Source organism: Musca autumnalis, unplaced genomic scaffold (genome assembly GCF_047663935.1).
Source record: "Musca autumnalis isolate F117 unplaced genomic scaffold, ASM4766393v1 scaffold_2, whole genome shotgun sequence".
Taxonomy (NCBI): domain Eukaryota; kingdom Metazoa; phylum Arthropoda; class Insecta; order Diptera; family Muscidae; genus Musca; species Musca autumnalis.
In genome coordinates, this window is record NW_027411755.1 from 236,284,542 (window position 1) to 236,296,046 (window position 11,505).

At 38.2% G+C, this 11,505-nt stretch overlaps 1 protein-coding gene across 2 annotated transcripts; it reads left to right on the forward strand.

Annotated features, from left to right (window-relative positions):
* Positions 1–309: 309 nt before the first annotated feature.
* Positions 310–9,176, forward strand: LOC141395369 (ATP-dependent DNA helicase DDX11). Of its 2 annotated transcripts, XM_073971067.1 has the most exons (4): positions 561–696; positions 777–2,417; positions 7,725–7,922; positions 7,996–8,674. In XM_073971067.1, exons 2-4 carry the CDS (start codon positions 849–851, stop codon positions 8,668–8,670), a joined length of 2,442 nt encoding a protein of 813 aa, XP_073827168.1. In that variant the 5' UTR covers positions 561–696; positions 777–848; the 3' UTR covers positions 8,671–8,674. The 2 variants fall into 2 exon arrangements, with proteins under 2 accessions (XP_073827167.1, XP_073827168.1); XM_073971066.1 differs by having other exon boundaries at positions 310–2,417; positions 7,996–9,176.
* The last annotated feature ends 2,329 nt before the right edge of the window (positions 9,177–11,505 follow it).

Consider the following 11,505-nt stretch of genomic DNA (forward strand, 5'->3'; position numbering starts at 1 on the left):
TAAAATGCTAGGACGATATCACATGAATGGGGCAACCAATTTGGTCCAAACTTTGGATCTCCTAATATTTTATCAAAATTTAGTTTAACTTTTAAAATGGCCCATATCGGTCTTGTGTCTTAGTGCAGTTAATTCCTAATCCACGTTTTTGTCGGCAAGAAATATCTAAAAAAAGCCACAAAATTCTGAAGAGACCTTAAATACGTTCGATCTGTCCGGAGGTGAAAGTTTCGCTTCACATTGGCTGAGGGTATATATCTGTCGGCACAGCCGACTGACACTTTTTTACTTGTTAATAAAGAAGAAACATTTTTTTCGGTGCACAAAATTGTGCAGCGGCGTTTAAAAATATCAAACGGCTGTGTGTTTTTAACGCGATTGCGCGCGCTTTTTTGCTGTCAGTTTATTTATGTTTTGTTTTCATTTTGGTGTTTTTTACGAGATGTGTGAGAATCAACAAGTTCTTCAATTAGAAAAATAGTTAACATCACAACATCTTCCACCTCTACCGCACAGTTCCACAATGATCCACTGACACTACAACAAAAATGTACGAGCCACTAGACACCTTGCCAACTCCCAGTGATTTTCATTTTCCATTTCCTCCCTATGAAATACAACAACAACTGATGATCGAACTTTACAAAGTGCTGGAAAACAAAGAGATTGGAATCTTTGAAAGTCCTACCGGAACAGGTAAATCTTTGACACTAACATGTTCAGCCCTTAAATGGTTGGAAGATCATGAAGCCTTGATACGAAAAGAACTTTTACAGCGCTTAGAAAAGGTAAGCAAAGAAGTGGAGAAATTAGAAAAAGAACAAAATGTGGCTTCTGATTGGATATCAATGTACTCCAAGACATCAGAACAGAAGCAGGAGTTGCTAGAGTTGAAAGAAATAAAAAAGCTGCTAGACGAATACGAAGAGAAACTAAAGGTGATTAAAGAAAAACAAAAATCCCTCAAACAAAAGAAAGTAGCCAATGGACAGAAATCAAAGAAGGGAACATCAATTTTGGAGACTGGAGGAAAGGAAGATATTTTAGATGAACAAAATGTAGTATTGGAAGAAATTGATAACAATGATGAGGATGAAGAAATAGAATCTGAGAAGCCCATGAAATATCGTGATGTACAAATATTCTTTTGTAGTCGAACCCATACCCAATTGGCTCAAGTGGTAAAGGAAATCAAACGCACAGTTTATGGAGAACGTGTGCGCTGCGTTTCAATGGCATCACGTCAGCAGCTGTGTATACACAAAGATCTACGTAAAATCACAAATACCGCCCTAATTAATGAATTATGTTTGGATATGGCCAAAAATACCAACAGCAAGGTAACATCTTGTGATGGTGATGGCTGTGCCAAGAAAAAATCACGTGTTAATATGAAATCTGTGGGAAAATGCCCACACAAAACTCAATCGCTTGTCCAAGAACTAAGTGAACTTTCTCTGGCTGAAATTTTGGATATTGAAGATTTAGTAAGCGAAGGAGAACAGTTGGAAGCTTGTCCCTATTATTCAGCGCGAATGGCAACACAAATGGGGCAAATTGTAATGCTTCCCTATCAGTTGTTGTTGCACAAGAAAAGTCGAGAATTGGCTGGAATTGATTTGCGAGGATCTATTGTGATCATCGATGAAGCCCATAATCTATTGGATTGTATATCGGATATTTATAGCTGTGAAATAACATTGGGTCAGCTGCAGTCGGTACAACATCAAATTGTGGCCTATAAAATGAAATATGCTTCACGTTTTAATTCTGCAAATTTACTGTCTATAAATAGATTAATTTTTGTAATAAAAAGGCTTGTGAAACTGCTTACTACTCCTGCGACACAGCCCACCGTTGCAGAATCAAATGAAAAACCCAACAAATTTCGCATGCTGTGCACCTATGAGCTAATGTCCGAGGGAGACTTTTTCAACATTGATCTTTATGAGTTGCTCAAATTCTGTGAGAGAACAAGATTTGCACAAAAACTCCAAGGCTTTGCCAAAACTCTTACCATGGAACCTAAACCCAGTGAAAATCAACCACCACCCGCGAGTGGCGGAAAATCAGCTGCTGCGGTTGGTCTTCTAAAACGCCTTCAACAAAATCATGAAGAAAAATTATCGAAATCGAATAAACAGAAAAAGCAAGAAGTGGTGGAAGATGTTAAAGTTTCACCCAATACTGAGGAGAAGAAGCAAGCACCAACTATGATAATATCTTCTTTACGGCCTTTATTGACATTTTTAGAAGCTCTCTGTGAAAAAGCTGAAGATGGTCGGATTCTTGTAAATGCGACCGATGAAATGTCGACCAACACCGGCAGCAACAAATATGATTCACAACCGAGTCTGAAGTACATTTTACTTCGCCCCGAATCTCATTTCCAAGATGTTGTCAAGGAAGCAAGAGCGGTAAGTAATTTTTATTTCTGCTTTGTAAAGTTGATTTGAAAAGAGCCAAGTACCGGCAATAATTCATCTGCTATTTCAACATTGTTCTAACATATTGTCCTAACGTACAATATTGCAATATAAAATTCGGCCTAAGTTGAATATACGGACTGGATTTGGATCGATGATATAAAAAAGTTTCAGTTTGAAGGAAAATTTTGTTCGCGTTAGCCGAGATTTGTTCCTGTCCATAGGAGAAAGTCTTAAATCCCCGGCCGAAGGCCGGCTATATATGAAAAAATTTCGACTTAAACTAAACGGCTTAAGATGAGTTTAAGCATTAAGCTCGGATCGGGACCAAATTTTTTCCACAGATAGGACTCGTTACCCTGATCACAAATATATATAACATTTATTGCGGAAGTTCATAATCCCTGAGATATGGGCCAACTTATCGTCAAAACCAAGGGAATTTTTGAATTTTCGGAGCCTATATCTCGGGAAGTATGGGCTTCCTGCCCATGATATATACATTGGCGTGATCAGCACTGCAAGCCCTACCTGTGATAAAAATTTCAGACCGATCCGAATCCAGTCCAGACATTCATCCTGGTCCTAATATTCATGCAATAAAAGTTGAGTACTGGAGATTGATAGGTCAGTTAAAAATATGCGGCAGATTTTTACCCTATAGGAATTTTGAAGGCTGCATCCCATCTGAGGTCCATTTGCGAGGACCTCATTTATGCGATAATTTTGTATTGCATCTGCGACTGCATATGTGATGCTGTCCAAACCTGGTTTGCTGATCTAGAAGTCGTGAAGATCTCTCCAGACCTGCGTGGGTGGGGGAGTCCTACCCTCCATACGATGATTAGTATGACACTCACACAGTAATACCCGAGCAAGTATTGCAACAAAAGCATGGCATTGTGATGGTCCACTGATGACATGATGAGGCACCCGGTTGCAGTTCTCAGGGATGCTTTCTGACAGGTTTGAATATTGCGTTTCACTCATGTTATCGGACTCCATTACCGCTGCTTAATTTACCAGTGAAACGACCTATCGTGTTAATGTGGTCAATAAAGTTTCTTTGTCTGCATGAGAAATCGTGGAGTAGTTACTGGTCGGAATTCTGTTACCATTGACCAGTACATTCAACTCTGTGCTCATCTCCACTGTCGATTATCTAAATACGTAACAATCTCAAGGCTAGAGAGAGTGGAACACAGGAGAGGTAGATATTAAACAGTTCCGGAATTATCACCCCACCTTGGGGAACTCCCTGTTTCACATTATTTCCAGGAACGTAGGTACTTGATTTCTAGGAACGGAGATACTGCTCGATGTCCCCAAACGGCAAGGAGTGCTTGACAGTATCAAAGGCTTTTGGTAAGTCAAGCGCCACCATCACTGTTCTGTCACACGGCTTGCTCTGGTTCAGTCCTCGACAAATATATGTGGAGATCGCGTGCAGTTCTGTTGTCGTGCTGTGCTGGCATGTTGATGATCGGCAAATGTATAGCTGTTTTTGACGCCTCAAGCTCAGAAGTCTTTCCCACAAGTGACAAAAGCCAAATCGGCCTGTACGATTCACTTTTGCTGGCATCCTTGCCTGGCTTCATTAGCGGGACCGCCCTGCCCATTTTCCAGACTACGGGAACAATGAGGGTGGCTAGCGACAGGTTGCGAACTTTAGTGAGATATTCCACTCCCGGCTCATCCAGCTGCTTCAACAATACCATGGGGATTCCATCAGGGCCCGACGCTTTGGATGATTTGCCGTTCCTGATTCGCAACATAATCCATTGGTGACGGTTCATCTTCTGCAGGAAGAGATCTGATGTGACGTAGTACTCTTCTCTTCGCCCTGTCACTACGGGGTGCTCGACAAACTGTTGATTGAATGTGACGTCGCCAAACGTGACTGAGGTCCTATCTTCTCTCCTTCCGGGGTTCGAGAGTAACTTAACCGTTGCCCAAAATTCACTTAAACCGGCACCAATGTTGCAACTCTTCAGATGATTTATCCAAGTCTTCAGCTTATGCTTGCTGACCAGCCTGTAAACTTCCTGTGTCAGCTCCCTGATTCTGGGGTCACTGGAGTTGGCTCAACAAAGCTAATAGCGCCCGTTTCCTATTCCCGTCGCCTCTGTTGGGAAGTTTGTTCTTACTTCGGGTATTCGACCAACATGTATATGGCGAGTGGCTGCAGCAGTGATGATGTCTCGGAACGTCCGTTCCGCTACACGAACATCAGAATTGGGCAGTTCTTTGAAGCGGTTATTGGTGAACTCTCAGAAACCTGGACAATCAGCTATCTTATGATTGACGAATGTGCGGCGTTCAGAGGTGATAACATCGGGTGGTCTGCTTATGGAGACAATTATGGGGAGATGGTTTGATCCAAGAGAAATGGCGGGTTGCCAGGTAACGTAATTTGTCAGACCCGGTGACACGATGGTTATGTCTGGCGAACTAATTCTGGTAGGAGCGTCCTCATTGACCGATCAAAACATAGAGCTATCAATCTGCTCAGCCAGCGCTATAACCCCCCTGGTCGTTTCCGAGGGCCGAATGCCACATCTCATGATGCGTATTAAAGTCCCCCAAGACCTGACGATTATGACCTCCCAAAAGCTTGCTAATGTTAGGCTTGCTGATCTAGTGGATCTCTCTGGATCATGAAGATCCCTCCAGACATGCCTGGGTGAGGAGTCCTATCCACCATGCGATGAAATCCAAGTTTGTAAGCCTTTCGAAGCCTTTAAAACATTTTACCTCGAAAGGATATTTAAAAAATCCTTAAAAAATCCACGTAAATATGTAGGTCTCTTCAAAACCTTTAAAAAATCCTTTGGAAAAATTCACGTTTTCGAAGCGTTTCAAAAATCCTTTGGAAAAATCCACGTTTTCGAAGCGTTTCAAAAATCCACGTTTATAGGTATCTTCGAAATCTTTAAAAATTCAAGTTTTCAGGCCTTTTCGAAACCTTTCAAAAATCTTTAAAAGTCCACGTATGTAGTCCTCTTCGACGAAACCTTTCAAAAATGTAAAACAATCGACTTTTGTATGCCTCTTCGAAACCTTTCAAAGACATTAAAAATCTTTTTTGTACGCCTCCTCAAAACCTTTCACAATCCTTTAAAAATTCACCTCTCGAAACCTTTAAAAATCTACGTTTGTATGCTTCTTCGAGATCCAAGTTTGTAGGAATCTTCGAAATCTTTCATAAATCCTTTAAAAATTCACGTTTTTATGCATCTTCGAAACCCTTCACAAATCCTTAATGAATCCTTCTTTGTAGGCCTCTTCGAAACCTCTTAAAAATCCATTAAAAATCAACGTTTTTAGGCCTCTTCGAAACCTTTTAAACATCCACATTTTTAGGCGTCCTATAAATTTTTCAAAAATCCTTTAAAATCCGCTTTTTTACCCCTCTTAAAACCTTTCGAAAATCCTTAAAAATCAAAGTTTCAGGCCTCTTCGAAACCTTTCAAAAATCCTTTAAAAATCAAAGTTTTCAGGCCTCTTCGAAACCTTTCATAAATCCTTTAAAAATTCACGTTTTTATGCATCTTCGAAACTCTTCACAAATCCTTAATGAATCCATCTTTGTAGACCTCTTTAAAACCTTTCAAAAATTCTTAAAAAATAAACGTTTGTAGGCCTTTTCGAAACCTTTCAAAAATCCTTTAAAAATTCACGTTTTCATGCCTTTTCAAAATCTTTCAAAAATGTAAAAAAAATCCACGTTTGTAGACCTATTCGAAACCTTACAAAAATGTAAAAAAAATTGGAACCTTTCAAAAATCCTTAAAAGTCCACGTTTGTAGACCTCTTCGAAACCTTTCAATATCCTTACAAATCCACGTTTGTGGACCACTTAGAAACCTTTCAAATATCCTTAAAAATTCACGTTTTTAGGCATCTTCGAAACCTTTTAAAAATCCACCTTTGTAGGCCTCCTATAAATATTTCAAAAATCCTTAAAAAAACAAAGTTTTAGGCCCCTTCGAAACCTTTCAAAATTCCTAAAAATTAACGTTTTTAAGTCTCTTCGATACCTTTCAAAAACTCTTCAAAAATCCACCCTTGTAGGCCTCCTATAAATATTTCAAAAATCCACGTTTGTAGGCCTCTTTAAAACCTTTCAAAAGTCCTTTAAAATCAACGTTTGTAAGCCTCTTCTAAACCTTTCAAAAATTCACGTTTGTAGGCCTCCTTGAAACCTTTAAAAAATCCTTAAAAGTACACGTGTGTAGACCTCTTCGAAACCTTTCAAAAATCCTCAAAAGTCCACGTTTGTAGACCTCTTCGAAACCTTACAAAAATGTAAAAAAATCGAAACCTTTCAAAAATCCTTAAAAGTCCACGTTTGTAGACCTCTTCGAAACCTTTCAAACCTTTTCGAAACCTTTCAAATAGACCTCTTCGAAACCTTTCAAATATCCTTACAAATCCACGTTTGTGGACCACTTAGAAACCTTTCAAATATCCTTAAAAATTCACGTTTTTAGGCCTCATCGAAACTTTTTAAAAATCCACCTTTGTAGGCCTTCTATAAATTTTTCAAAAATCCTTAAAAAATCAAAGTTTTTAGGCTTCTTCGAAACCTTTCAAAAGTCCTTTAAAAATTAACGTTTTTAAGTCTCTTCGATACCTTTCAAAAACTCTCCAAAAATCCACTTTTGTAGGCCTCCTATAAATCTTTCAAAAATCCACGTTTGCAGACCTCTTAAAACCTTTCAAAAATCCTTTAAAATCAACGCTTGTAGGCCTCTTCGAAACCTTTTAAAATTCCACACTTTCAGGCCTTTTGGAAACCTTTCAAAAATCCTTTAAAATTGTTTTTAGGCCTCTTCGAAACCTTTCCTTTAAAAATCCACGTTTGTAGGCCTCTTTAAAACCTTTCAAAAATCCTTTAAAATCAACGTTTGTAGGCCTCTTTGAAACCTTTCAAAAATCCTTTAAAAATCCACGTTTTCAGGGCTTTTCGAAACCTTTCAAAAATCCTTTAAAAATCCACGTTTTTAGGCCTCTTCGAAACCTTTCAAAAATTCTTTAAAAATCCACGTTTGTAGGTCTCTTCGAAACCTTTCAAAAGTCCTTAATATTCGCGTTTGTAGGCATCTTCGAAACCCTTCAAAAATCCTTAAAGAATCCACTTTTGTACCCCTCTTTGAAACCTTTCAAAAATCCAAATATACAGGCATCTTTGAGATCTCCTAAAAATCTTTAAAAATCCCCAGTTGCTCCCCATCTAAATTTCCCACAATTCTTTAACCCATTTCCCTCATTCCTTTCCTCATTCTCCTCTTTTAGATAATTGTTGCCGGTGGAACTATGCAGCCAACAAATGAGTTGACGGAACAATTATTTAGCTCCTGCCCTGAACGTGTAAAGCTACGTTTCTATGACCATGTGGTACCTGAAGATGCTGTCTTGCCATTTGTTGTAACCAAGGGACCAAGTGGACGTAATTTGTGTTTTAATTTCTCCCAAAGATCCTCCACAGTAATGGTAAATAACAATTCAATTTAATGCAAAGGCATCCCTAAATTAAAGTGTACACCGTACTTCCTCCCTCATTTAGCTCAACGAACTTTGTAGTGTTTTGGAAAATCTGTGTAATGTGGTACCCGCTGGTCTGGTGTGTTTCCTACCCTCCTATGATTATTTAAATAGTGTCTATGAACAGTTGCAAAAGTCGGGTATCCTACAAAGAATCTCAAATAAAAAACGGGTATTTCGTGAACCTCGTAGTGATGCTGGCGGTGGCGGCGGCAGCTCGGCTGAACAAAATGTTGATCAAATATTGGCTGAATATAGTCGTGTAATAAAACATCAACAAGGAGCTTTACTTCTCTCCGTGGTGGGTGGTAAGCTAAGTGAAGGTCTTAATTTTGCCGATGATTTGGGTCGTGGTGTTATTGTTGTTGGTCTACCATATCCCTATGTTAATTCACCGGAAATTCAAGAACGTATGTCGTATTTGGATAAAACTCTGGGACCTGGTTCTGGTGCAGAATATTATGAGAATCTGTGCATGAAAGCTGTTAATCAATGTATTGGTCGATCCGTGCGCCATATAAGAGATTATGCTTGTGTCTATTTGCTGGATGAACGGTATGCAAGGGAGAATATTCAACGCAAGCTGCCACAATGGATTTCACGGCATTTACAAGTCGCCGCCACATATGGTAAAGTTCAAGGTGGAACGGTGAAATTCTTTAAACAAAAGAAATTGAAGACCGATGAAAGTGGGTAGTATTATGTTTATTTTTTTTTTTTTTGAATATTTTGGTATACTCGCATTACTATTACTATTATTTTTAATGTATTGCTCTGTTCCAGAACCTGCAAGAAGCTACTATTTTTTACTACGATAACATTTTTTCCTTGATGTTATCGGAAAAAATAGTAAAAAATAGTAGATTCTTGCAGTTCTGGAACAGACCATATGTTTTTATAAAATTTTGTGTATTATGTTTCACAACGTGATTCTCGAAAGTATTGAAATAGACGGAAGATTTTCGTCGGGACTGTGTGAAATCCACCTTTAGTTTTCATCATTTATTTTCATTTCTTTGATGTGCATTTATATAAAGTATTATTTTATTTTTTGTATTATTGTCTGTGTCTTTTTTCTCGAATATTATTTTTGTTTTCAGAATATTATGAGAATATTAGTTAAGTTGATTATTTTACAAAATCTTTAGGAGTAACCGAATGTGTCTTATTTATTTTATTTTCTAATAAATTGCCTTAAAAGTATTAAACGACGTTTGTATTTTTCATGGGAATAACAACTGATGTCAGATTGGTGATACACAGGTGAACTGACAAAGTGTTGAGTTATAGATTTATATTTGGCCAATCATTCTTGTTATTCTTTCCAAAATTTAATCAGAAGAGCGTGTCTGATCTGTTGTCAACATACATATGTCTTCCATATAAATACAACATTTTGATCAACTTATTGCAGCCATGCTGGCGTCACGTAATGCATATTTATTATTAAAAAATCTATTTTTTGTAAACATTTGTTGGTTGTGTTTTTTCCTTGTTGTTGCTAGTTGTGTATTTATTGTTTACCAATCATCTTTTTTAGGAGAAAACACATTAAACAGACACACTAGCTAGTAAGCGGTCAGTGGATTGAATAACAAAGCGGTCAGTACAAATATTTTTATAAACAAAAAATAGAGAAGTATGTAGAGGAGAGAGTACATTTACTTATAAGTACGCATGTACTTTAGACCGTATTGGCACGCCGAAACTATAAATATAATAACAAAGAAAAGTATTAAATACAATTTGAAAATTTGACTAAATATTTGCAAAGATACTTTGTGCGCCAACATGGCATGGGAAGACATCACATTAACATATCACCAAGTTGCGGAAGAAACATGGGTGTAATCCAATTTCTCAAAGAGGGAAACTTAAGATGCAGTTGAACAACATCAATGTCACAAGAGAGCAATATCAACAACTAGCGAAACAAGTGAAGAAAATATGTGCAAAAACAGACAAGGAAACAGGTAGACAGGAAATAAAATATCATAATGGTAAGCTACTAACAATGATGAACAAATTCAAAGATGGATAGAACGTTTCGAAGAAACTAGTAATGTGAGGAATGTAATTGAAGATAACGAAATGTACAATAGCAGTCCAATGGAAACTGAAAATACCGTGTAACCCTTCCAGCTTGAACGAAATAAAAGAAGCAATAGAACAACTAAAAAGTAACAAAGCAGCAGGAGAAGACTGTTTACCGACGGAAGCTCTACAAACAGACGACAGAACCGTAGCTGAGTTACATCGACCTCACATCATATCAGCTTGGAAGGAAAAAAGACTGCCTCCAACGTGGAAGAAAGACATCGTTGTGCAGTTATCCAAAAATGGCGACTTCGAATATTGTAACAACTGGAGAGGAATAACCCTGCTCAACATACTTAGCTGGCCCATTACAGAACATTTGTTCCATAGACCGAACTAAGGAAAGATATCCAATTCTGTCTTTTTAGTGCTTCGCTTTCTGGAATACCATGCCTTGTCATCTCTTGTTTGGGCAATCTATTCTTTGTCCTGCCAATTCTGGGTGCACCGCCATGCGGCCCGAGTTTATACGCCTTTCTAGCGGGTTCATCATCTCTCATTCTTATGATATGGCCTAGCCAACGCAATCGCGGCATCTCGATACGACTTCGATATTCACCGTTAACGCAGATTGGTCAGTAGATTTTTTGAAGAATTTATCTCTCAAACACGCCAAGCACCTTATCGTCTTGCGCAAGTACCCAGGCTTCGGAACCATACAACAGCGCGGGGAGTATCAGTGTTTTGTAAAGCGTTATTTTTGTTTGACGAGTTGTGGCTTTGTTTTTAAAGTGCTTAATTAAGCCAAAGTAGCATCTGTTGGCCAATACAATTCTTCTTTTTATACCCTCCACCATAGGATGGGGGTATATTAAGTTTGACACTACGTTTGTAACTACTCGAAATAAACATTGTAGACCCCACAAACTATATATATTCTTGATCAGCGTGCAATTCTACATCGATATAGCCATGTCCGTCCGTCTGTGGAAATCACTCTAGCGTCCGAACGGATTGACGTAGGTGGATGAAATTTTGGGATTTCTTAAGATATTTGTCCCATTTAACCACCGAATTGGTTGTAATTTGGTATTTTTTGCCTCCAGAGACCAAAAAACATTCCTGCCAAAGTTGGTTTATATAGGTCCACGTTTTGGTATAGCCCCCATATAACGCCCCATATAAAGTACACGTCATTTTAATATATTTTGAATGTATTAGTCCCATTTGACAACAGAATCGGTTGTAAATTTGTATTTCCAGAGGCTAAGAAACATTTCTACCATAAAACGTTTATATAGGTCCACATTTTGATATAGGACCATATCTCCCGATTTTCGGTATTTTGAAGGTTTTGGCCTCATTATCACACCAAGATGGCTGAAATTTGGTATTTAGTGTTCTTTGGGGGTATGAAACTTTCCCCCAAAAATTTGTAGGTATAGTTCCACGCCATTATATAGCCCGCATAGAACGGTACTTTCCGATTTTCGGT